General features: G+C 46.1%; 1 protein-coding gene across 3 annotated transcripts; it reads left to right on the forward strand.

The window, feature by feature from the left end:
• The first annotated feature begins 556 nt into the window (after positions 1-556).
• Positions 557-15869, forward strand: HTATSF1 (HIV-1 Tat specific factor 1). 3 transcript variants are annotated; one of them, XM_047844346.1, is made up of 10 exons: positions 558-760; positions 940-1185; positions 2943-3123; positions 3768-3815; positions 4539-4693; positions 6866-7029; positions 8625-8724; positions 12141-12230; positions 13002-13139; positions 13640-15869. In XM_047844346.1, the coding sequence occupies exons 2-10, from the start codon at positions 1000-1002 to the stop codon at positions 14876-14878; spliced, it is 2301 nt and encodes a 766-aa protein (XP_047700302.1). In that variant the 5' UTR covers positions 558-760; positions 940-999; the 3' UTR covers positions 14879-15869. The 3 variants fall into 3 exon arrangements, with proteins under 3 accessions (XP_047700304.1, XP_047700302.1, XP_047700303.1); XM_047844348.1 differs by lacking the exon at positions 3768-3815 and having other exon boundaries at positions 557-760; XM_047844347.1 differs by lacking the exon at positions 558-760 and having other exon boundaries at positions 868-1185.
• The last annotated feature ends 11212 nt before the right edge of the window (positions 15870-27081 follow it).

Genomic DNA, 27081 nt, shown 5'->3' on the forward strand with positions numbered 1-27081 from the left:
GGCCTGAGGCTGGGAAAAGAAGGTTGGTCCCCATCCATCGTACGTTCGTACGTTCGTTCGTTCGTTCGTTCATTCATTCATTCGCTCACTCATTCAATACGCACTAGACACCACACCCCGTGCTAGGATAGCTTAGGCTACGAAGATGAACCAGAGCCGGCGTCGATCCCGGGGAAATCATAAAGAAACGAGCCAAAGCCACGTTTCCCACGCGGAAGAGGGGAAGGAGGCCCGTCTTCTTGGCAGCAACGCAGAGCCGCCCCGCCCGCCCCATCCACTCTCCCAAGATGGCGCCCGCCGAGGGGGGACGTTCCCACGCCTCCCGCTACCGCCCGCCGCGGCCCCCGCGGAGCCCGAGGTCCCGAGGCGCCGCGGCCCCCCGCGGCCCCCCGCAGTCCCCGCGCCGCCAGCCCAGGAGGCCCGGGTGGGCAGCGGGGCGGGACGGCTGCGCGCCTGACGCCCCGCCTCCGGGGCCCCTGAGCCGCCTGCCCGCCCTCCCGTCCGCGTCGGCGGTTTCTGACGCCACCGGAGGCGTGTCGGCGCGACCCGCGACGTCGCGACGCGCCAACAATGGTGACTGCGTCAGCCTGAGCGGGCCCCAGTCGGCCAGCCAGCTCCAGACCGTGCCGCGCGAGCCGCGGGGGCCGCGAGCGCCTCGGACCGGGTCGGCGGCGAAGGCGGCGGCGGCGCGCGTGCGCGTGCGCGCTCCTGCCACAGCCGGGGTCGAGCCGCGGCGCCGAGGCCCCGCGGAGCGAGCCAGGTGGGCGGCGGCGCGGCCAGGCGGCCAGCAAGCGGCGCGCGCAGCGGGCGGGAGGCGAGGGGGGCGGTGCGGGCGCCGGGCGGCCCCGATCTCCCGGGGGCTGCTGGGGCGCCGCGGGGAGGCGTGCCGGGGGGCGGCGGGCGCGGGCCGAGCGCGGCCGACCCTGCCTTTCTCTGTAGCCTCCGGCAGCATCTGGGCCTCCACGCTCGCCGGGATCGTCCCTTTCCTAAGTCGGCAACATGAGCGGCAACAACTTGGATGGGAACGACGAGTTTGACGAGCAGTTGCGAATGCAAGAACTGTACGGCGATGCCAAGGACGCTGACACCCAGAAGGAACCCGACGGACAGCCCGATTCTTTCGGGCAGCAGCCGGCTGACACCCCGTACGAGTGGGACCTGGACAAGAAGGCTTGGTTCCCCAAGGTAGGAGCGTGGCGCGGGCGCCACTGCAGAGCGGGCCCTCCTGGCCAGCGCTCGCGGGGCGTCCCTTTTCCGTTTTCTTTGCTGAGGTCCCGAGTTAGCGCCCCCGCCCCCCCCCCCCCCCCGCCACGGGTCGCGACGTTTCTTTTTGTTGTGTCTGTTGCAGAACCGGTGTGTAGAGAAACGTAAATCGGTACGAGATGCCTTAAATGCAATTTAATTCTTAAGGCTCTTCTATGCCTTATGAATTTTGTCTGTGAAGGTCACAGTTGGTTATTGCATCGGTGACTGCTTTTTATTGCAAAGAGGAAACACACCAAGAGCAAATTTAGTAGTTGTTAATCTAACATAGGCAACCTCACTTACCCTAGGAAATTCAGATGTTTGTTCAGCTGATGTACTGTGTGCAAAATGCAGCTTCTTGGTTTTGGGTGGGGGGGGGGGGAAGTGGCCATTTGTATCTGTTTTTGGAGTCAACTTTGTAACTCTCCTTCCTATTGAATTGTGTCCCTAGGCGTGTGTGTTTGAACTGAATAGCCACAGGAGTAGGACTAGAGGGGCAAAGAATAGTTACCGAGATCTGTGTCGATTTGTGTAGAGTGCTTGGAAATTAAGTATCTTATCCCAGCTTGGAAGTAACGTAACTGGTGTTAACTTTGTTCTGTAAACTTTTCGGTCGAAGTATCCTGTTAATCAAAGTCTCCTAGGGGTGGAAAAAGATACCAGAAGCACACGAATCAGCTTGCAGGCTGGTAATACAAACCGTGTCTCCACTGTGTCATTTGACTGTTATTCTTAAAATTACTTATTTCAACTTTTTTATTTTCCATTTTGTATTTGTGTATATATATTCCATTCCCTCAACCTTGTTGAATTTCTCATTTTGCTTGTATTGCGGTGCCAACGCCAGTGCAGATTTGGTTTCTGAGTACTTTTCACAATAGTCTGATCATGGATTCATTTGTGACTCTGTCTCTTTATGTTATGGAAGCCCATACCTCTTCAAACTTGGAGTTTTAAATGTGCATAACATTGATCAGAATGAAGATAGAACTCTCATTTCTTTCGTTGTGCGCCTGTGCTCCCCCCCCCCCCCCCCACCTCCCTAAAAGCCAGGAGGGTAGATGTGAGCTGAATTTGTTCTTAATTTGTTCTGGCACTAAATGGTTGTGTGATTTCATTAGTGAAAGAGTTAAAATAAGCATTTGGTTTTGTAATTGTTAGCTTTATTCTCTGTGTAGCGAATCAGTCCCATTCTGCGTCCTCTCTGCGCGCAGATACTCAGATATTTGGTGTGCGTACACTTCTGTGTATCTCTGTAGCAAAAGAAAACTGGGTTCCGTTGTTAGATTCTTAGCTGACGGTTGGTTTTTGTTCTGTTTTATTGTTATCTGGTCCTTCCTTTGTTGTATGTACTTTAGCCTTCGGCAAGTAGACCGTAGAGAGGTAGTGATTTATAAATGAAACAACTAGAAACCGGGCCAACATCACTTAAAATGCCAGTAGCGTCTCAGAGTTTCGTGTTGATAACTCAAGTGCCCGTGTCTTTTTTTGTTTGTTTTTTAAATCATTTTAGGCAGCTTTTCTGTGTAAGGTGACTCTTCTTGTATTTACACTGTAACCACGACAGCCGTTATCTGCAGAAACACTTCTGGGTCCAGTTGTATAACCATGTTGCCATTTAACACAATGTTAAACTTTTTCTGGGAAGAAAACATTTTTGAATTTCTGTATGTGTGTGTGCTGAATTTTTTGTTTAGATCACTGAAGATTTCATTGCTACGTATCAGGCCAACTATGGCTTTTCTAACGATGGGGCGTCTAGCTCCACAGCAAATGCACAAGAAGCCACTGCCAGGACTGCAGAAGAACCTCCTCAGAGAAAAACCCCTGAACCCAGTGATCCCAAAAAGAGGGGAGAAAAGAGAAAGGCCGAATCAGGCAAGTGGATTTAACTTGCAAAACAGGAATGTGAAAATTTTTGATGTTAGTTATGTGCATATATAGTTACTGTTGGGAGAACAATACCCGCTTGAAGGAGGCATGAGATGAGGGCTTTTTAATGATACGATTATTTGGGTTCATATATTGGCTCTCACACTAACTCGCGGGCATTGGGTAGGCTGTTGCAGTTCTGTGCCTCAGTTTCCTCCTCTGCAAACTAGAGCTATTGCTAGGGGATTATCAAAGGTTTTGCTTGTAAGGTAATTTTGTTACACGTTTTGAGTTAAATTGAACTCAAGGCAATTTTGTCTCAGCTTGGCCATGTCTAACACAGTAGATTGGAGTCAGAAGCAACTTACACATGCCCCAGCCTAAAGTCAGCTCAAGGATGAGTGTCTTTTTAAGGCAGCATGAGAAGCATAAAGAACCGAGATAACGAGCCATACTTTTTCAGACAGGGTTCTGAAACTGTGTGTCAAAAGATCCAGTACTTTGAAAGCTGGACAGTGATTTGAGTCAGTCTCTCTTGTGCTAAGGATAAGAAAAGAGTCCTGGAAGTTTCCAGAAACTGCCTGGTTTCATAGTGCGACTCTTACCTTTTCTTGCATGTGTTCTTTTTTTTTTTTTTTTTCCATTTTTAGGATGGTTTCATGTTGAAGAAGACAGAAATACAAATGTATATGTGTCTGGTACGTATACCCTCAAACAAAGTTAGCAAAGAAAATACCTGGTTTTGAGATTTTTTTTTTCACAAAGTGCTCTTTAGTTTTCTGCTTTTCTAAAATCTGTTGGTTTTTTATCATTGTGTCACTTTTTTGTTCGACTGCTTGCGTTTGTGAGGAATTTGGCTTTTGTTAGTTACAGAGCTGAGAAAAATTAAGTTGTGTGTAACTTTGCATGCTTTGGGTCTGCTTTACGTAACTTACGACAGTTTGCCCCTTCAGCGATACAAGGCTTAAGCAAACCGTGATTTTAATGTATATTTGAATACATGAAAACATGAAATTTCCTCAATTCTGTAGCTGGGAGATTTTTTACGTGCATTTAGAAAATCAAAATTGTGGGGTGTCCGGGTGGCTCAGTCGGTGAAGCGTCTGACTCTTGGTTTCAGCTCAGGTCATGATCCCCAGGGTCATGGGATGGGAGCCCCGCATCGGGCACTGCTGACTATGGAGCCTGCTTGAGATTCTCTCTCTCTTTCCCCCGGTGCCCCTCTCCCTGGCCCACTCTCGCTTTCGCTCTCTCTTTCTAAAAAAAAAAAAAAAAAAATGGAAATTATGTTCATCTGAGTTGTAGATTTCTTTTCTTTTTTTTTTTTTTTTTGAGTTGTAGATTTCTAGCTGGTGGAATGCTTACATAGCCCTCACTGTCATTGTACATGCCTTTGTAATTTCTTTCCCCTCGTGTTACAGGTTTGCCTCCAGACATTACAGTGGATGAATTTATACAGCTCATGTCCAAGTTTGGCATTATTATGAGAGATCCTCAAACAGAAGAATTTAAGGTCAAGCTTTACAAAGATAACCAAGGAAATCTTAAAGGAGATGGTCTTTGCTGTTATTTGAAGGTTAGTTATGTGGTCAAGTTTCTCGTCGTTCCATGTGTAACTCAGGAACCAGGCCTGAGAACTATTCAAAACAGGATGCGAAAGAAAACTGAAATTTCAGATTGTGCCTGTGTGTATCGCGTCGGCGAGGTTATTGTTCTTTTAGGAAAGTACGTTACCAGGTCAAGGTGTTACGTAAGTCCTGTGACTGAAGTGCTACTTTTGTCTTGAAAGGATTCTCACTGCAGAGATCTCTCTAGGAGTATAGGCATAAAGTCTGCTCAGAACACATTTTAAAAATCCACAAAGAAAAGAAAGCCAGTAACATTTTATTTGCCCCCTGGAATGAATTGGACCAAGGTTTGGCAGACTCCAGCCCCACTGCCTGTTTCTGTAAATAAAGTCTTACTGGGACGTGGCCACATTCATTCATTCGGTTCCTCATTTGTCTGTGGCTGCCTTCGGGCTCCAGCGGCAGAGTTGAGTGGTTGAGGCACACAGCACGTGGCCCACAAAGCCTAAAATATCGACCAGCTGGCCCTTTGCAGAAGTCTTCTGAGCCCTGAATTAGACCCTAAAGGAGACGGTGGGGTCCGCTTACTGCTTTGAAATGCATTTTCGATGGGAGCGAAGAGAGGGCGGTATTGATAGAAACTTGCAGAACTTGATGTGTGCGTGGTAGCATAAATTGCACAGGGAAAGCCCCGCGTCAAAGGTAGTCATTGTTTCTGGAACGCCTCTCACCTTAGGGGCACGCGTCCTGCATGACTGCAGGGTACAGAAGCAGTGGGCACATTGATGACCGGTACCCATGTCAGGGAAGGAGAAAAATAATTAACGCAGTAAAATCGTAGTGACCCAACAACAGTATCAACGCCACACGTGTGTTGCGAGTGTGCAACATTTCAGTGAAATCAGATGGGGGCGGGGGGGGGGGGTGGGAAGGGGAGGGTTAAGCCGACAGCTCTCCGGAAGATAGGTTTTGGGTCTGGTTCTTGAACGTGACGGGGCCATACGTGAGTATGACCTTTATAGGCAGTTATTAATTTTCAAATACAAGGAGAGCTGAGGGTTTTACGAGTTCTTCAAGGGTTATTAAAAATCTGTAAACCGATTCTTAGAGTTTGATTGGATTTTCTTAAAAAAAATTTTTTTTTGTTTATTTCTTTACTTCAAGAGAGACAGAGACAGCACGAGTGGGGGAGGGGCAGAGAGGGGGGGGGGAGAGAAAATCCCTCTCTCTGCGCTGGCAGCCCGGAGCCCGACGTGGGGTTCAAAGCCACGAAACCACAAGATCGCGACCTGAGCCGAAACCAACAGTCATAAGCTTAACTGACCGAACCACCCAGGCGCCCCAGTTGGATTGGATTTTTCATTTTTTTTTTAAAGAGAAAAACGAGGTTTTGAGTAACTTTGTATATACAGTTTTAGGATCCGTAACAGCACAAGGTCGGCCAACCAGTAAATTAAGCTCCAAAAAAAATCACTGTTCTGGGATCCGCCTTTGATTGTGCGGCCGAGTTCAGTTACTTTTCGTGTCCTCCTCGGGTCCTCAGATCTTGAACTCTGTGTAGGGCCGCCGGCCGCCCCCTTTGCCCAGAACCTGCAAACGTATTCAATGTCCAAGCTGTCAGATAATCACCTTCACACTGTCTCACAGACCTCCATTTTAACTGGGGAACAAAAAAAGTAACGGCTGGCTGTGCTCTTCCCAGTTCTTGAGGCATCTAGCCTTTTAAGGAGGACTGTTTTAGCATTTTAAAACTGGAAGGTACCTTAGAAGTCACGCGAGTCCATTTGCCTCATTGAGACATTGAGACTCCATGGGACAACCCTACTGATTGTTCCAATAACGACGTGATTCATCGAGCACCCACTCCATGCCGGTCCCTGTCTCTTGTGTGCATTCTTCCTCTTAATCTTATCAAGCACCCTGCAAAGAAGGCCTTTCTCTTCCCATTTGACAGATGAAGAAATTGAATACCTTGCCCAAGTTCACATAGCTGGTTGGGGGACAGCCGCGTCCAGAGTGCAGGTTTCCTCATACGGCACTCTCTCTGCTTCTTTACCTCAAAGGAGGTAGTTAGTGATGAAACCTTGATTGTGTGTGTAGTCCTCATTCCCCAAGAAAAGCTCCCGGAGGTTTCGGGTGAGTGTGCAAATTCCTGACTGTCTCATTTTACCTTTATAAAGAGGGAGTCCGTGGATCTCGCATTAAAACTTTTGGATGAAGATGAAATTCGAGGCTACAAGCTACATGTCGAAGTGGCAACGTTTCAGCTGAAGGGGGAATATGATGCCTCAAAGAAGAAGAAGAAGTGCAAAGACTACAAGAAAAAGCTGTCTCTGCAGCAAAAGTTTGTGGTTTTGTTTTCCTTTTTGAAAGATTTCTTGTAAATATCCGAGAGCACGTTTTTGGTAGAGCCGCCTAGTTTTCTTCCATCAAATACGCCTCTGAATTATTGCTTAATTAGATTGTCAGAGGGCTTCAGTGATCTGTGCGGTGGGATGATCTGGCCGTGTTTTTATCTTCTGGTGTGTTTATCCGTAATACGACCTGGGCTTGAGTGAGACTCTTTGGAAGAAGTTGAACATCGGATTAAATAAAGCAGTTGAGGTTGCTATATCAGAGCCAGTAGTTCACTTTTGGTGCGAATGGACATCAGCTACACTAGGAGGTAACGTGGTATGTGTAGGCTATGGGCTCGTCGACAGGCGTTGGAAATTAGAAACGATGGCTTTTTATTTATTTATTTTTATTTTTATTTTATTTTTTTTCAATGTTTATTTATTTTTGGGACAGAGAGAGACAGAGCATGAACGGGGGAGGGGCAGAGAGAGAGGGAGACACAGAATCGGAAACAGGCTCCAGGCTCCGAACCATCAGCCCAGAGCCTGACGCGGGGCTCGAACTCCCGGACCGCGAGATCGTGACCTGGCTGAAGTCGGACGCTTAACCGACTACGCCACCCAGGCGCCCCGACGATGGCTTTTTAAAAAAAAAATTTTTTTTAATGTTTATTTTTGAGAGAGACACACAGAGCAGAGGAGGGGCAGAGAGAGAAGGAGACACAGAATCCGAAGCAGGCTCCAGGCTCCGAGCTGTCAGCACAGAGCCCGACACGGGGCTCGAACTCACGAACCGTGAGATCGTGACCTGAGCCAAAGTCGGACGCTCAACTGACTGAGCCACCCAGGCGCCCCAGGAAACAATAGCTTTTATCACTATATTTACTGTGTGGTTGTCCGTGGTGTGTACGTGATGCCATCAAATTTCTACCACTCCAATTGGCTGGGTAGTATGCTTTTTGAAATCTGCTAGTTTTAAGAAGTTAGCCAAAACGATAAGTGCTTTGTTTTCTCAGAGTGAGTTCCGATAACACTTCTAACACTACGCTCAAACCAGCGGTAAAAGGATCAAGAAAGCATTTAGTTGTGATGTCCTATCGTTTTTACGGGAACAGGTGGACTAACTACCTACCAATTTTATAAAGACTGCCAATAAAATTTAAGGTTGTAACAGATTTTATGTTCACATATTTCAATGCATTTTGTTCTTCGCAATCATAAAACGGCTAAAAACCAATACGATTTGAACACGTTTCTTGCCCTCAGAGCATAGTCGTAAATACTGGATAGTTATAAATGCTAAATAGCCAGCACTTTTACAGGAGTCTCAATGGAATGTTTGTGACCAGACAGCAGTTCTGAAAAAAAGATACGTCCTGGGGATTTCAAGACCCTGGGTCCGTCTTTGACCCACCCGTTATTTTTACTTTAGAGAGTTCTCTGAATAGGACTGTTGTTGTGGAACCACATCTTTAACGTCCTTAAATACTCCGTAGAGGATTACTGTAACAAGTCCTCGTCTTCTCTCCCACAAGTATGAAACAAAATTGAGTTTCTCGTACGAAACAAAATTGAGTTTCTTGTTACTGCTTTGTTGCACCAGGCAGCTGGACTGGAGACCCGAGAGAACAGCTGGCCCGTCCCGAATGCGCCACGAACGAGTTGTCATCATCAAGAATATGTTCCATCCCATGGATTTTGAGGTAGGAGGCGGTATTCTCACTGACGGAGACGCTGGTTGTGCTGTTTGTCCCCAGGGGAACCCAGAGCTCCCCTCGCCCGTCTGTCTCGTGCCGCGCCCTCCGCGTCCACGCGGTCGGCAAGGTAGGAAGACGGAGCCAAGAGTCCCCCGCAGTGTTCGGATTTTCCCGTGGTTAGCCTAGGGCTCCCTTAGCTGTCTCCCAGGGGACGCCCACACTGCGGCTGCAGGTGGCAGCTCCCTGCTTACGGGAAATCATTAAAAATATAATCACGGTTGGGGCGCCTGGGTGGCGCAGTCGGTTAAGCGTCCGACTTCAGCCAGGTCACGATCTCGCGGTCCGTGAGTTCGAGCCCCGCGTCGGGCTCTGGGCTGATGGCTCAGAGCCTGGAGCCTGTTTCCGATTCTGTGTCTCCTTCTGTCTCTGCCCCTCCCCCGTTCATGCTCTGTCTCTCTCTGTCCCAAAAATAAATAAACGTTGAAAAAAAAAATTAAAAAAAAAAAAATAATAATCACGGAAAGATTTCCGGGCGCTGCTCGTAGATTCTGAGCGCCGTCCGGCAAGTGCGGGCTGCTCGGGGTGGGGCGTCATTTCACACCCGGAAATGAGCACCTGCCTCGCTTTGGTACTGGAGGTCTGATCCTTCAAGAGACGTCAGGTTAAGGAAATGCAGCTCCTGGTGTTGACGTAGGGAAGGTTTGTTCTTCCAGACGCAACTCGGACAGAATTGTTCCGTGGCTATCAGGAGGACTTTGCAATACCTAACGCCCGTGTACAATTCTAAGAATCGCAAATAAACATAGCCTCGCCAACCGGGCCGCCTCGTGCTGCGTCCCGCCTCCTGTTCTCGTCGTCTCCTTGCGTAGACCCGTGGGCTAATTTGTGAAAGAACTTTTCTTCATTCCCTGCCTGGGTTCCGAAATTCATGATAACCAGTTACACATAAGGTAGAGAAAGGTGACAGGTAAAAAGGTAAGCAAACGGAAAGATAACAAGCTACAGAAGAAGAAAAAAAACGTTCATAACGTAAAATTCCAGGTTTACAAATGATCCACTTGCAACCAAGGTCCTTCTGTGCATTTAAACAGAATGGCCCTTTCATTGTAGCCCCCTCCGAGAGGACCCCGGAATGGTCTGTTGAGCTCCAGCCCGGCCGATAGCGATGTGACGGGGTTCACTGTGCACCTGTGGGATCTGCGTATCTTTTGAGATCATTCGGGAGACACATGTGGGCAATACATAACGTTCGATGTCTCTTAGTAGAATTCTGGAGAAGCTTGAAATAGAGCAGAACTGCTTCAGGCTTGCAGTGATAATGGCGAATGCTTAAAAACCACACAGGTACACATGCACGCTCTTCGAAACACTCTGCCTAAAAAATACTCTTTGGTATCAGGGTGAACAATGTGAAGACTAAGATATTTAACGTAACTTCAGAGGGTCTCCCGTATGTTATTCAAAGCCTTATTTATTTATTTATTGGTTTGTTTTTTCCAAAGCCTTATTTAAAAATGCATGTCTGGAGGCACCTGGCTGGCTCAGTCAGAAGAGCGTGTGACTCTTGAGCTCCGTGTGGTGGGTTTGAGGCCCCACGTTGGGTGTAGACATTATGGAAAAATAGATAGATAGATAGATAGATAGTTAGAGGCACCTGGGCGGCTCCGTTGGTTAAGTGTCTGACTCTTAATTTCAGCCTAGGTCATAACCTCATGGTTCGTGAGTTCGAGCCCCATATCAGGCTCCGTGCTGACAGTGTGGAGCCTGCTTGGGATTCTCTGTCTCTCTCCTCTCTCTGCCCCTCCCCTGCTCACACACGCTCGCTCACTCTGTCTCTCAAAAAATAAATAAATAAATAAATAAATAAATAAATAAATAAATGCCTGGCAAATTTGAATACTAGGAGATGACGAGTAAAAATCTCGATGCACGGGGAGCCTGGGTGGCGCAGTCGGTTAAGCGTCCGACTTCAGCCAGGTCACGATCTCGCGGTCCGTGAGTTCGAGCCCCGCGTCGGGCTCTGGGCTGATGGCTCAGAGCCTGGAGCCTGTTTCCGATTCTGTGTCTCCCTCTCTCTCTGCCCCTCCCCTGTTCATGCTCTGTCTCTCTCTGTCCCCAAAATAAATAAACGTTGAAAAAAAATTAAAAAAAAAAAATCTCGATGCAGATGTAAGTTTCTCATTATGTATACCAGTGCTGTCCAATAGAAATAGAATGTGAGCCACATGTGTGATTTAAATTTTTCTGGTAGCCACAGTTAAGATATAACATGAGGGGCGCTTGGGTGGCTCAGTCGGTTGAGCGTCCCGACTTCAGCTCAGGTCATGAACTCGCAGTTTGTGAGTTCGAGCCTCGCATCGGGCTCTGTGCTGACAGCTTGGAGCCTGCTTCAGATTCTGTGTCTCCTCTCTCTGCCCCTCCCCTGCTCACGCTCTGTGTCTCTCTGTCTCTCAAAAATAAATAAATGTTAAAAAAAAGATATAACATGAGATAGGGGAAATTAGTTTTAATGATGAATTTATTTAACCCAATATATCCAAAATATTTTTAATTTCAACATGTTATGTAAAATATCAATGGGTTACATTGTGCGGTTTTTTTCTTCCCCCTTTAGTGGCAAATCTTCAAAATCTGGTGTTCATTTCAGACTTGGAACACACCTCAGTTTGAACTAGCCACATTTTAAGTGCTCGGTAGCCACATGTGATTAGTGGCCACCGTCTTGGCCAGTGTAGGTTTAGATTGGAAATATGGTTTATTTCTTCCTGGGAAAACAAAACACCACCCTGGGAAAAAGTTAGGAGAGTCGTGCAGAAGGTTTCAGTGCATCAGTCTGATTTTTTAGTCTCCAGCCCATTGCCTGCCAAGCGTGTCTTTTGAAAATTTCCATTTTCAGCTCTGTTAAAGAGTTTTCCTACGGGAGGGAACTGTTCTCTTTAAGCTTCAGGATACTACACAGCGGTGAGGATATATTCATTTTTCAAGCTGGTATAAATGAAAAGGGAGATACAGGAAGATTTTGGCTCAAATTTGATATCCTCGTAGGAAAGGCCCGAGACTTTGCTACGGAAATAAAGAAAAGGATGCTACTCCCCCCCCCACCCCGCCCCTACCCCCAACAGTGGAATCCCGCCTAAATGTATTAAATATTTTGAACCAGTTTTTGTATGTTTTTACTAGAATCCTGATTTCCCTTGGTCAGTAAAGTAGAGGCATTGGTCCAGCCGTCTTAAAACTGGGCCGGCCTGAGGTGGCATTTGACTTGTTAGAATTTTGTAGACCTTAGACAAGAATAGCTAATTTTACGCAAAACCTCTTTTTGTTTGTCTGTCTGTTGGCTGGTCAGAGCGAGAAATTCGATTCTCAGGATGTGTACTTACAGAAGGGGGCAAGCCCGTTTTAATCGCGTGTGTTTCTTGCAGGACGATCCACTGGTGCTGAACGAGATCAGAGAAGACCTTCGAGTGGAGTGCGCAAAGTTCGGACAAATTAGGAAGCTCCTTCTCTTTGATGTAAGTCCTTTCGGTTTAGTAAGTTATTCCCAGAGGTCAGCGGGCCCCAAATCTTAGACTCGTGGCTGCCATCTAGTGGTGGTCATCTGTTAGCAATAATTAGATGAGCTTGGATTGCAAGGCAGGGCTTCACTGGATGGTCAGATACTGTCAGATGAAAAGAAAGCACGGGAAAGATGTGTGAGACCTGGTGGTTTCCTGTTTGCCCGCATTTCCGCCTCTTTGTGAATTATTCTCCTCCATATTTGAAGAGCAATCCAGCAAAATATTTTTCGGTGTGTTCCCCTTGTTACCCGTTTCTTACGTCCAAGAGCGACACAGAATAATGAAAAGAGTCACCATTTATCGATTGCACACGAGTTACGTTACATGTTCCCTCGCCTAATCCCTCATGATCCTTTGAGGTAGATGGGTGATAGGTGCTAGATCGAGCACCTTGCTCAAGGTCACTCAGCTGCTAAGTGGCAGAGCCCCACTGGGGCTATTTGACTTGAGAGTCGACACTCGTTAACAGCTCTGCCATCTTGCCTCTCTTTAGACAGGGTTGTCAGTAGAAATATTTCCAAGGACATCCTGCTTGGAATCCTAATTAACAAGATTAAGCTAAAGCAGCCGCTAGCTTCAGGTCACTGGGCTGGGGTCCAAAGGAAGAAAGGCTTCATACAGAAAACGCTTAAGCTCGGGTTATCAGAACACCACCACTACACGCCTGTCTTGTCAAACGTGTGCGTTTTATTTTTAATCGTCTCATTCCTTCTCTTGTCTTTCTAGAGACACCCAGATGGTGTGGCCTCCGTGTCCTTCAGAGATCCAGAGGAAGCTGATTATTGTATTCAGACTCTCGATGGCAGGTGGTTTGGCGGCCGTCAAATCACTGCACAAGCGTGGGATGGGACTACAGATTATCAGGTAAAGTCCGTAACCGTCAAGGGCACAGCAGTTGTTTCCTTACCAACAAATACTGGGCTGGTGGTCCTTTGGGTTCCGTTTAATCGGTTTAATGTAACAGTACTTCTTCTAAATAATACTTTGCATTCAGAGCCTCGAAAGAAAAACGTTTTAGTCTTTCAGTTTAGAAGCCTAAAGATTGGAGGCGTGCTCAGAATAGTGATAAGTGAAGTACAGGCAGAGTTCAAATATTACCGGTTTCGTTGGTGAGTACTGTGTGGAGTACTCATCTCTGGAGTACTGTGTGTGGTGTTGGGCATTTATCCAAGCGATGTTAAAATCCACTCTAGCTAATCAAGATGTTAAAGTTTTGCAAACCGGAGATAGAGGAATGCTCTCATTTCCTAAGAAGAGACGCCTTATAAAATCAGGTACTTGGGTCACTATCAGAAGCATGCAGAGAGATCGTCACTTCTTTTTGCCTAAAACTTATTTTGACGGCAGTTCCCATGTCTCCGCAGGTGGAAGAGACCACAAGAGAAAGGGAGGAAAGGCTGAGAGGATGGGAGGCTTTCCTCAATGCTCCCGAGGCCAACCGAGGCCTTCGGCGTTCAAATTCCATCTGTGCTTCGGAAAGGGCAGGGCCTTCCAGAGTAAGGCATTTTTCAGAGCACCCTAGCACGTCTAAGATGAATGCGCAAGAGGCCACCACTGAAATGGCATTTGAAGAGCCTCTAGATGAAAAGAAGTTTGAAAAAACCGAAGATGGGGGAGAATTTGAAGGAGATGCTTCTGAGAAAGGTGCCGAAGAAAGTGGCCCCGAAAAAGAGGCCGAAGGCTGCCCCCAGAAAGAATCTGAAGGAAGCTGCCTCAAAACAGGGTCTGAGGAAGGCTGTCCCAAGAGAGAGCGTGAGGAAGACTACCCCGAAAGAGAGTCTGGAGAAGGCAGTCCTGAAAAGGAGTTTGAAGAGGGTAGTCCCAAGACAGAGTCTAAAGAGAATGGCCCCGAACCGGAATCCAAAAAGAAGAGGCTCAAAAATGATTACGAAGAGAATGGCCTTGAAAAGGAGTCCAATCAAGATGGCCCCAGCAAGGAGGGTGAGGAGGAGGAGAGCCTCCAAAAGGAGTCTGAAGAAGACGACTCCGAAAGGGAATCCGAAGAAGACTGCTCTGAAAAGCAGTTTGAAGATGGCTCCGAAAAAGAATTTGAAGAGAATGGCCTCGAGAAGGATTTCGAAGAGGATGGCTCTGACAAGGAATTTGGTGAAAACATTCTCGACAGGGAGTTCGAAGACAATGACTCTGACAAATCGGAATTTGGAGATAGCAGCTCTGAAAGAGTGTTCGACGAGGAAGTCTCTGAGAGAGAGTTTGACGAAGAGTCCGATGAAAAGGAAGAAGGGGAAGACACCTATGAGAAGGTCTTTGACGACGAGTCCGACGAAAAAGAGGACGAGGAATATGCCGACGAAAAGGGCCTCGAAGACGCCGACGAGAAGATGTTTGAAGATTCAGACGACAAAGAAGACGAGGAGGGCGTAGAGGTAAAGGAAGACGAAGACGTGGATGAAAAGATGTTCGAAGAGGATGATTCCAACGGGAAACTCTTTGAAGATGAAGATTCCAACGAGAAGCTGTTCGACGATTCTGACGAGAGAGGGACAGTGAGGGGCTCGGGGAACGCAAAGGAGGAGGGGCCCCTGTCCACAGGCAGCAGCTTTGTCCTCAGTAGCGACGACGACGTCGAAGACGACATTTAATCCTTTACACTTGCTTTGTAGGGAGCTTCCCCTGGCTCCATTCTGCCTGTGCTCCAGGGCAGTTGCTAGTAGTGTTACATGCACACGTGCCTCGTGGTAGGATGCCATCAGAGTAATGCAGTGACGTTTTCATCGTACCTGTACTCAATGATTCTAAATCTGTGTTCATTGGCCGTTGAGTTAAAACTTCATAATATGATGCAAGTAAGCTGGGTACTTTGTCCTTTGTCTGATTTGTTAATTGCATGCACAATAATGTTTTTTAAACTATTCTGATTGAAGTTTGTGATACTCAAAAATAAAAATAAGTTGTGAATATGCTGAAACTGATAAGAGGACTCGGCGTTACATTGCATTTGAAATTCTCGCTATTGCTTAATTCTTACTAAAGTGTGGTTTTTGTGAGGATTTGAAAGAGCCCGTAGGAGTCGTCTTGCTTCCCCGCTTACGCTAGAACTTACGTCCCCACTTCCCCTCCCTAAACCAGAACATGTTACTAAACTTATAAAGCAGATAACACTCTGGAGTTTTTCCCTGCCCGGTCCTGGCAAGTTACTTTGATAATTGTTTTCCTTTTTCACCCTCTTCCCCCGGAAATTGACTCGTAGATGTGCAAAAATGAACTTCCTGAGGCCCACAGCTTCCATTCATTGGAAATACGGAGGAGGTTAGAAATCTGTGTGCTGTTGGGGCCCCTTTAGAAGCTGATTAGAGTTATGAGACCTTTCCCCAGAAAAATGTATGCACACACTGCACGGCTTTTTTTTGTATACACTTTTCGGAGGTTTATGGATCCCCTGGAGTTGAAGACCTACTTTTGTCATGCATACTTCGGCTTTTGTTCAGTTGTGTAGCCCCAATAAAAATTGGAGTCTTTCTTCATTGTGCTTTCCAGATTCAGTATTGGTGAATTGACTTCTGATGTAGTATTAAGAAGTTACTCTCGTGAATTAGAAGCATTAAAATAAACTGCCTTGGTGCTTTTTCATTATACCGTCTGTAAGTGTAATCATTACCCTCTTGAGACCAAAAAAAAAAAAAAAGTTCTGTTTCAAGCCAAAGCTGAGAATTTTGTAGTTGATGTCTGGGATTGCTTTCTTTTCTTTTTTTTTTTTTTTTTTTTAATGTCTGGGATTTCTTAAATCTCAGGATTTTCACCAGGGATAAGTCAGTAAAAGAGCTCAAGAAATTTACTGGGGCGCCTGGGGAGCCCAGTCGGTTGGGCTTTGGACTCTTGATTTCGCCTCAGGTCATGATCTTGTGGCTCACAGGATCAAGTCCTTCCTCGGGCTCTGTGCTGACACTGGAGCCTGCTTGGGATTCTCTCCCTCCCTCTCTCTGCCCCTCCCCCCACTCGTGCTCGCTGGCCCTCTCAAAATAAATAAATACAAATTAGCAACATTTAAAAATAAAAGTAACTTAACAACAAGAGCTAAAGAAACACGTCTAGAAAAGTTGCAAGCCATAATAGTGTTTCCTTTAAAGGTAAGCCAGAAGCATTTAACACTATATTTACCGGTTTCCTGAACGACAGGTCACGTTTATCTTCCATACACAATGGTTGGAACGCGGAACCACAACACAGACCAGCTCCAAGGCCATTAGAAGGGGACCATTTTCTTTCTGACTTGTTTCCCCTGCTCATTAATTTGGCCGATAACAAATATGCTCATTTTATTTGAACACCCTGGAAGCAAAAGTCACAAAGTCTAATAGCTGTAAAATGCAAAAGCAAAAGTCTAATAGCTGTAAAATGGTAAGTCATTTGCGAGATGGTGTCGGCAAACATGAAAAAGCATGAAGCATATACGCACAGTCGCCAGTTCACTAAGTAGTCGGACCAAGACGATGGAGTTGATTGTGAGGCAACAACATGTCCTGGTAGCAAAAGAAAAGAACAATATAGGGGTGGGTTTTAAGCACAGTAGTGCTCCACGATCACCTGGCAACGTCTAAGCTTAATGTTCCTTCGGACTGCATAGCTTACGTGAATCTCAAGTAGTGTACTTAACCCTGAATGTGTGAACCAGAAGTGGCTTCGGGGATGCCTTCAAGTCTCTAATAATAAACTTGAAACTCCATGTTAGAAGATAAAGGTACTAGGGGTCTTGGCAATATTCACAAGATACTTGAAATTCTTAACTGCTTTCTGCAAAAGAAACCTGATAAGGGCAAAATCGGAGTAATATGTTCCAGAGGTCTCTTGTTTTCCTCCTCCATTCATGATAACTGTGGGCTCTTCCTGAAGCCCCGAGCGGCCAAATCTGGTCGATTTAGAAGCCACTGCCTCTTCCTTTTAAGAAGGGAATCTATTTTTCTGGTATGAATTATTTGGGAATTCTGAGGCTTGGAGAAGAGGTAGGAGTTAGCTGATTTTCTGAATATGACTTTCCCGATGTGAATCATATTTTTTCTTGGAAAGTAAACTATAAACTTTTCAGTGTAATGCTGAGAAGTGCTCTTAATTGATTTGAGCAAAGCCATGGCTTGGAGAACAGGAAAAGGCTTATAAATGTCCCCTTGTAAGGATTTGTCAGTATCCTTAGAGATGGTTTTTTCCTTATTGAGTCTCCGATACAAACCACGTGCCTTTTTAAAAGACAGTCACACCGGGGCGCCTGGGTGGCGCAGTCGGTTGAGCGTCCGACTTCAGCCAGGTCACGATCTCACGGTCCGTGAGTTCGAGCCCCGCGTCGGGCTCTGGGCTGATGGCTCGGAGCCTGGAGCCTGTTTCCGATTCTGTGTCTCCCTCTCTCTCTGCCCCTCCCCTGTTCATGCTCTGTCTCTCTCTGTCCCAAAAATAAATAAAAACGTTCAAAAAAATAAATAAAAGACAGTCACATCATTTAAAATCCGACCGATGATTTTTGCCTCTACCCACACCTCATTTACATGTGTGGCTAATTCATACCCAAATAAAATACTAACCTGACATAAAAAAAAACCCAAAACATGTTACAATTAGTCTTTTCTAAAATCACAAGTGGTCACTGCAAATAAATAGGCTAAATTCTTAAACACCAGGTGTCCTAGGGATCAATTGCTGGAGAAAAAAAAAAAAAAAAACCTTCATGGTCTCACGTTTACTTTCAGATGTTCAGAGTCGCACGGATTTGTCTCTTCACTCGGAACCGAGAGGGTTTTGATGCTATGGGAGGTCACACGCGTTACACGCACGTAGAAAGCAAAAAGCAGGGCAGCTTGTGACTAGTTTTCTGTAGAACTTCCAGACTAGGACACTAAGATTCAGTCCTGGTCCCGGGCTGGGTAAGGAAAACTAGACCAGCAGTGGCACGGAGGTGGCTTTGCTGCTGCCAGGGTTTGACGCCACACCACTTCCTAGTGCCTCTGCTGAAATAGCCATGATGACGTGAGAAGACTAAGGCTCTAAGCAGCAAGCATTGCTCCACACCTGTCAGAGTGGCTAAAACCAACCCCACAAGAAGGAACAGGTGTCGGTGAGGACGTGGAGACAAAGGAACCCTCCCACACGGTTGGTGGCAATGCAAACCGGTGCAGCCACCGTAGCAAACAACACAGAGGTTCCTCAAAAAAATTCGAAATAGAACTTACCTTATGATCCAGCAATCCCACTACCGGGTGTTTACCCGAAGAACACAAGAACGCTAATTCAAAGGGATACACGCATGCCCATGTTTATAGCAGCACTAACTACAAGAGCCGAGATATGGAAGCAGCCCCAGTGTTCATCGATTCATGAACGGAGAAAGAAGAGGTCACATAGGGGCGCTTGGGTGGCTCAGTCAGTTGGGCGTGTGACCTCGGCTCAAGTCACGATCTCGCATTCATGGGTTCAAGCCCCGCATCCCGCTTTGTGCTGACAGCTCAGAGCCTGGAGCCTGCTTCGGGTTCTCTCTCTCTCTCTCTCTCTCTCTCTGTCTCTGCCCATCCCACACGCGCACTCTTTCTCTCCCTCTCTCAAAAGTAAACAAACATTTAAAAAAAATTTTTTAAGAGGTGGCATATATATACTGTGGAATATTATTCAACCATAAAAAGGAATGAAATCTTGCCATTTACAATGACATGGATGGAGCTAGAGAGCATAATGCTAAGCGAAATTGGTCAGAGAAAGACAAATACCCCATGATTTCACTCATACGTGGAATTTTTTTTTCAACGTTTATTTATTTGTGGGACAGAGAGAGACAGAGCATGAACGGGGGAGGGGCAGAGAGAGAGGGAGACACAGAATCGGAAACAGGCTCCAGGCTCTGAGCCATCAGCCCAGAGCCTGACGCGGGGCTCGAACTCACGGACCGCGAGATCGTGACCTGGCTGAAGTCGGACGCTTAACCGACTGCGCCACCCAGGTGCCCAATACGTGGAATTTAACAGACCAAAAAAAAAAAAAAAAAATGAGCAAAGGAAAAAAAGAGAGACACAGCAAGAAACAGACTCTTAACTACAGAGAACACACTGATGGTTACCAGAGGGGAGGTGGGGGTGTATGTGTGGCTGAAACAGGTGATGGGGACTAAGGAGGGTACTTGTGATGAGCCCTGGGTACTGGATGCAAGTGTTGAATCACCATATTGTACGCCTGAAACTAATACAACACAGTATGCTGACTACACTGGAATTAAAAGCTTAAAAGAAAAGTAATAAAATCTGGGGACACCTGGCTGGCACAAGTCGCAGGGGCACGCAAGTCTTGATCTCGGGGTCCCGAGTTCAAGTACCATGCTGGGTGTAGCGATCACTCAAAAACATAAATACACTTAGAGAAAAAATAAAGGTCGTTAAAAAATAAAAGAAGAAATAAATTTAAAGAGAAAGCATGTTTTCATTTGCCATTTCCAACTTATTCATAGAATTTAGATTTAAATAAAAGTGATGATAAATCTGCATCATCAGTGTCAAATTTCTAGACTCAACTGTATGTCTAAAGTTTGAAAATGTGATAACTTGACCTCTCTTTTTCTTGAAGTATTTTTTACCGCCCTTGTTTTTTTATTAAGTAATCTGCACCCAACGTGGGGCTCGAACTCAGGACCCCAAGATCAAGAGTCACACACTCTGCTGGCTGAGCCAGCCAGGTGCCCCATGAGCTTGGTTTTTGGTGATTGATTCTTTTTATTGTTATTATTATTATTATTATTAATGTTTATTTTTGAGAGGGAGAGAGTGTGGGGGAAGGTCAGAGAGAGGGAGACAGAGGATACAAAGCCGGCTCTGTGATAACAGTAAAGAGCCCCATGTGGGGCTGGAGCTCATAAACTGTGAGATCATGACCTGAGCTGAAGTTGGACACTTAACCGACGGAGCCACCCAGGTGCCCCTGATTCTTTTTTTTTAAGTTTATTATTTTGAGAGAGAGATAGAGAGAGGCAGAGAGAGAGGGAGAGAGAGAATCTTAGGCTCCACACTCAGCATGGAGCCCGATGCAGGGCTTGACCTCACAGATCATAAGATAATGACATGAGCCAAAATTAAGAGCCTGGAACCTGCTTTGGATTCTGTGTTTCCCTCTCTCTCTCTCTCTCTCTCTCTGCCCCTCCCCCACTCACGCTCTGTCTCTCTCTCAAAAGTAAACATTAAAAAAAAATTTCACTGCCTGAAATGCCCTGACAGTGTTCTATGACTGTCGTCCAATAGCACTTAGAATAGAATCCAAACTCCTTGCTGTGACCCGCCCACGGAGCTCTGAATGGCCTTGCTTGCCTCTCCAGACTCATAGCAGACTGCCTCCTCCCAGTGCACCACTCTTCAGTCACACGGGCATTAGTTGTTTCTCATCCTGACCTCAGGACCTTTGCACGTGCCTTGGCCTGGGATGCTCCTTCCCCAGCCAAGCTGCACCTTTGTAATCCTTCAGAATGCTTCAGTATCGCCTACTGAGAATTCCTGACCATCTTAACCATGGTACAATGCCCCTCCTCCCTACCCAGCTGTCCTTCCATGCCTTCACCCCGGAGCCTTCTTCAGAGCAATGATGCACTCTAACACTATCTTGCATTTGTGTGTTTGCTTGTCTTGTCCCCGCCTCCCCCCACCCAGCAGTGTACAAGCTCCGTAACAGCCAGGCTTTCTCCTGGTCTCTGCTGTCTCTCCAATGCCTAGAGCAGTGACTGGCACGTGATAAACAAATACTTTTTCGGGACTGGGAAGAATCATCCAAAGGTGTCGTATTCTGTAAAGAACTCCCTATTTTTAGCGAAACGTGCGGAACTTCAAGTAGGGCAAGGGAAGGGGGAGTAATGACAGTTATCTGTAATATAAAACCAAGGAGATAATATTTTGCAACTACAAGGCTCACAGGTAGAGTTAATCTCTGTTTGGGGACATAAAAATTATATTATTGCAGTTTTATCACATCCTTGCTCATTATCGTCATGGGGAACTGGATTTGAATTATAGTAAAAAGGCCTTGGTAAGATATGTTAAACTTTCTAACAGTTAATCACCAGGACATCTCAGAGGGGAGCCTATGGAATCCACGTTTCTGGAAATCTTACTGGATGTAAAATGTCTTTCTTAAATGAATTATGTCAAATTTCCTTGGGAAAACACCTTGATTTGATTTCTTCTTTTTCTTAATTTTTCTTAATGTTTATTTATTTTTGAGAGAAAGAAACAGAGGGTGAGCAGGGGAGGAGCAGAGAGTGAGGGAGATACAGAATCTGAAGAAGGCTCCAGGCTCCAGGTTCTGAGCCGTCAGCACAGAGCCCGACGCGGGGCTCGAACTCACGAACCTTGAGATCATGACCTGAGTCGAAGTCGGACGCTCAACTGTCTCAGCCACCCAGGCACCCCCACCTTGATTTGATTTCTAATATGACTTGTTCTCTGACTTCCCTACACTCTTCTTCCCTGTCATTTATTCTCTCTACCTGCTCTGCAAACAACTGGAAAAGTTTACCAAAATTGTGTGTCTTTACAAACGTGTTTGGGTCCCTTCCAATCTGACGAGACACGGTCCCATTAACCATTCGAATGATCTCCGTCTTTGATGACAAGGAAGAAATGAGAGCCGGATTCAAATGCAGATGCCAGCACCCCTGTAGGGATTTGGACCAGTTGGCATGAAGACTGTATGTATGTATTTACCGATATTTCTGTTACAAATTCAGTCTTAACACCAAGGCCAGTTCTAGTTGGGCGTGGAAATCACTCAGAATGATGGTAGCGGGGATAATGATGAAGTCAGTACACCTCTTCAAATAAATCAGCGGGAGCGTGTGAGTATATCCATGGAATACGAGAACAGGTCTGCAAGTCTTAGACTTTTTCTATCTGCGTCCCATGCCATTGGGAGTTTGTTTATCAAACTTTCTGAAGCGGGGCCCCTGGCTGGCTCAGTCGGTGCAGCATGTGACTCTTGACCTCGGGGTTGTGAGTTCGAGCCCCCACATTAGGTATAGAGATTACTTGAAAAGAAAATCTTTTTTTTTTAATTTTTTTAACGTTTATTTATTTTTGAGACAGTGAGAGAGACAGCATGAACGGGGGAGGGTCAGAGAGAGGGAGACACAGAATCCGAAACAGGCTCCAGGCTCCGAGCTGTCAGCACAGAGCCCGACGTGGGGCTCGAACTCATGGACCGCAAAATCATGACCTGAGCTGAAGTCCGTTGCTTAACCGACTGAGCCACCCAGGTGCCCCGAAAAGAAAATCTTAATGGGGGTCACCTGGGTGGCTTAGTGGGTTGAGCCTCCAACTTCCACTCAGGTCATGACCTCACGGTTCGTGAGTTCGAGCCCCGCGTCGGGTTCTGCACTGATGGCTTGGAGCCTGGAGCCTGCTTCAGATTCTGTGTCTCCCTCTCTCTCTGCCTTTCCCCCACTCATGCTCTGTCTCTCTCTCAAGAATAAATAAACATTAAAAAAATTTTTTTTAAATCTTAATGGTAATTTCATGTTTGTGTGGATTCCCTGTATGTATCCCTATTAAATTTTATTTTTCTCCTGTGAAACAAATCTAAAAAAAAAAAGAAAAACTTTCTGAAGCAATAGTTCATCTGCTCATTCATTCAGTGAATCCAAACTATGGGTCAGACAGGTTTTTAGGTCTGGAAATACAGGGATTAACAAGAAGAAATTGAGGGAGAAAGAGACAATACTCATATATTTTTATTTTATTTTTTAATGTTTATTTTTGAGAAAGAGCACATTCATGTGCGAGCAGACGGAGGGGCAGAGAGAGAGAGGGACAGAAAGAGGGGGACAGAGGATCCAAAGCAGGCTCTGTGCTGACAGCAGAGAGCCTGATGCGGGGCTCAAACCCATGAACCATGAGATCGTGACTTGAGGTGAAATCAGATGCTTAACTGACTGAGCCACCCCAATGTCTCTCATATATTTTTAAAAGATAAATTCAGATAGTGCTGGAAATAAATAAAATCAGGGTGATTTCCTAAAGACAATTAAAATTTTTTTTAATGTTTTTATTTTTGAGAGAGAGAGAGAGTGTGCGAGCAGGGGAGGGGCAGAGAGACAGGGAGACACGACATCTGAAGCAGGCTCCAGGCTCCGAGCCATCAGCACAGAGCCCGACGTGGGGCTCGAACTCACAAACCTTGAGATCATGACCTGAGCCGAAGTCGGATGCTAACCGACTGAGCCACCCAGGCGCCCTGACAATATTTTTAAATTTAATTTTATTTACTTTTTTAGGTGTACTTATTTACTTATTTTGAGAGGGAGAGAGCACCAGTGCACACGAGTGAAGGAGGGGCGGGGTGGGGTGGGGTGGAGAGAGAATCTCAAGCAGGCTCCACGCTGTCAGCATGGAGCCCGACTCAGGGCTCAGTCCCACGACCCTGGGATCATGACCTGACCTGAAACCAAGAGTTGGATGCTCAACCGACTGAGCCACCCAGGTGCCCTGAAAGTTGAGTTGTGAACAGAGTGGTGATGCAATCTGATTTCTTTTTCAAAGGGATATTTCTTTTTTTTTATTTTCAATTTTATTTTTTTATTTTTGAGAGAGAGAGACAGAGTGAAAGTTGGGGAGGGGCAGAGAGAGAGGGAGAGACACAGAATCCGAAGCAGGCTCCAGGCTCTGAGCTGTCAGCACAGAGCCCGATGCGGGGCTCAAACCCACACACTGTGAGATCATGACCTGAGCCGAAGTCGGACGCTTAACCGACTGAGCCACCCAGGCGCCCCTCAAAGGGATATTTCTAACTGCTGCGTAGAGAATGAACTAGAAGAAAGAGCAGAAAGGAGGCTATCTTGGTCGTCCAAGCAAGCAAAGATGGTGGCTTGGACTAAGGTCGTAGCTGCAGGAGTGGTGACAAATGATCGGGTTCAGGACATATTTTGAAGGTGGGGGAACAACCGAAGGCTTCTGTCTCAGCCACCTGGTTTGAGATGTCTATCTGACATGTGCACGAGATGTCAAACGGGCAATTTGATATGTCTTTAAAGCTCAGGATTGGAGTCAGAGCTGGAGGTTTCGATTTGGTGACATCAGAATAGAGACGATATTTAAAGCCGGGAGACTGGATGAAGCGACTTCCAACATTCCTGCCACGTCTGACTCTGGTTCTGTTTGCTGTGTCTCTTCAAACTGGTTTTTGCCATTGAATGTCTCATCATTTTTTTCTTTTCTGTTGTCTTTTTAAACAATGTTTGTTTATTTTTGAAAGAGAGAGGGAGTGAGAGAGAGAAAGTGTGCAAGAGTCAGGGAGGGGCAGAGGGGGGGGGACAGAGGATCTGAGGCAGACTCCAAGCTTTTTCTTCTTTTAAAGATTTTATTTTTAAGTGATCTCCACACCCAATGTGGGGCTCAACCCCACAACCCCGAGATCAAGGGTCTGATGCTCCATCAACTGAGCCAGCCAGGATCCCCTGGTGTCCCCAAAACTTAACTACTTACTAATTGCCTCCTGTTGACTGGAAACCTTGCCGATAAAATAGTCAATTAATGCACATTTTGTATGGCATATATTTTATAAACTGTATTCTTACAATAAAGTAAAGCTAGAGAGAAGAAAATGTTATTAAGAAACTCACAAGGAAGAGAAAATGCATTACATTCCAGGAATGTACTGTATTTATTGCAAAGAATCTATGTATTAGTGGCCCCGTGCTGTTCAAACCCGTGTTCAAGAGTGAAGTTTCCTTCCTCCAGGTCAGTTAGGCTCTGATAAAAACCGGGCTAGCTCATTTCTCGGATATTCAGTGTGAGAATCTGGCCAAGCTCCTAGAGCTAAAACTCACAAAGCTGTGGGGAGCCACCAGTGATCGGGTCCCCCTGGAGCCTTCGGTGTCTCAGACGTGTCCACGCTGAGCCTCCAGCAATGCGTCAATTACACGTCCGGTGTTGTGGCCCAGCCCTGCTTCTCTCTCTCTCTGTCTCAAAATATTCAAGACTCTGGGGCCAGTTCACCCGGACGGATGCAATCAGGTGGCCTTTGGCTGCGTAATTTGATGGATCGCTGCGAGTTGTCTGGCACAATATTGTGTCCGGCAGTTTCCACAACCTCATCTTACCGGGACCAAACACATTCCGCACTCGTGCTCGCTTTGGGAAATGGGCTAGCTTTTAAGTGCATTGCGCAGAACTGTCTGCTTAAAAGTCGCCTATTCAGTAGCAGCGGAAATCAGGCACACTGCAGAGGCGAGCGGCAGCCCTGATCGGTTCTGGAGCACGTGTGAACACGCCCTCGGGACTCCCAGAAATACTCGGGGGCGGGGGCAGGGCAGGAAGCGGACCCGAAAAGGACTTAGGAGTCCTGCGAATGTAGGTGATCAACGGAGCTCGGATCATTTGAGCACTAAATGTCAATGTGATCTCATTCGTACGCAGGGACCCAAGAGGCTCTGGTGACGTGCTCCTAGGGTGGTGCTTCTTAAACATTAGCAGGTCTGGGCCTCAGATTCAGTAGGTCTGGGGTAGAGTCTGAGATTCTGCCATTGCTAACAAGCTCCCAGGTGGCTACTGTCGCTGCTGGTCTCCATAGGAGTCTGGCCTCGGAGAAGTGGGGCACAGAGAGGCTGATTCCTTCTCAGTGGAGGAGGTCAGGAAAGGCTTCATAGGAAGGGTATGTGAGCTGCAAAGATGCATGGATGTAAAGATGTGTTGGGCCTGCCAACAACAGGAGTCGTCGAAGGGCACTTGTTTTTCATGGTGGTGACAGCTCCAGCTAACTTGATCATGTGGCAATTGACATTGTTAACACAACTGTAACGAACACATCTGCTGTGCTGAGGACCATTCCAAGGAAATACCGACCTCAGGTAATGCAATCCTAATGGATGTGTTAATTTCAGTAAATAAATATGATGGGGAAAGATTTGAATGACCCTTGGCTATTTCTGTACTGCAAATTTAGATTATGGGAATCCTAATTCCTTTATAACACTTTAAAAAAAAAAGTTTAGTTATTTATTTTTTTAGTAATCTTTACACCCAATGTGGGGCTCGAACTTAATGACCCTGAGATCAAAACCACATGTTCTTCCGACTGAGCCAGCCAGGCACCCCTAATTCACTTATAAAAGAGGAGAGGAAGGGACATGAGTGTTTCGTTTCCTGCCATAAAATATAATAAAGTTTTAATAAATACTTGAGATAAATATCCACCTTACCTCCTCCAGACATCCTTTGCTTATTTAATAGCTGCAGCCTCTACCCATGTGATGAAGAGAGAATTTTACTGTACTTCCTTATAGACTGACATGCTTTAGTTCTGTTTTTCTTTTGTTGTTGTTGTTGTTGTTGTTGTTCTGTTTTTGAACTAAGCAAAACCCAAGAGCATTACCAGTCCCTCTGGAGGCTTGTGCAGATGAACAGTCTTCATGTTGAAGCCTCGCAGTTGCCTTGTAATGATCTTGTTAAAAATCAGAAATCTGCTTTTGGAGCACCTGGCTGACTCCGTCAGTAGAGCATGTGACTCTTGATCTCAAGATCGTCAGTTCAAGCCCCACGTTAGCTATGGTGGCTACTTAACAACAACAACAACAACAACAACAACAAAATATATATATATATATATATATATATATATATATGAAACAATAAAATAAAAAATCTGTTTTGTTAAATGCAGGTTTATTTTTACATATCTTTTAGTATTTCTTTAAGATAGACTTTATAGGGGCGCCTGGGTGGCTCAGTCAGTTAGGCATCCAACTTCGGCTCAGGTCATGATCTCGAGGTCCTTGAGTTTGAGCCCCACATGGGGCTCTGTGCTGACAGCTCGGAGCCTGGAGCCTGCTTCGGATTCTGTGTCT

Source organism: Prionailurus viverrinus, chromosome X (genome assembly GCF_022837055.1).
Source record: "Prionailurus viverrinus isolate Anna chromosome X, UM_Priviv_1.0, whole genome shotgun sequence".
NCBI classification, from domain to species: domain Eukaryota; kingdom Metazoa; phylum Chordata; class Mammalia; order Carnivora; family Felidae; genus Prionailurus; species Prionailurus viverrinus.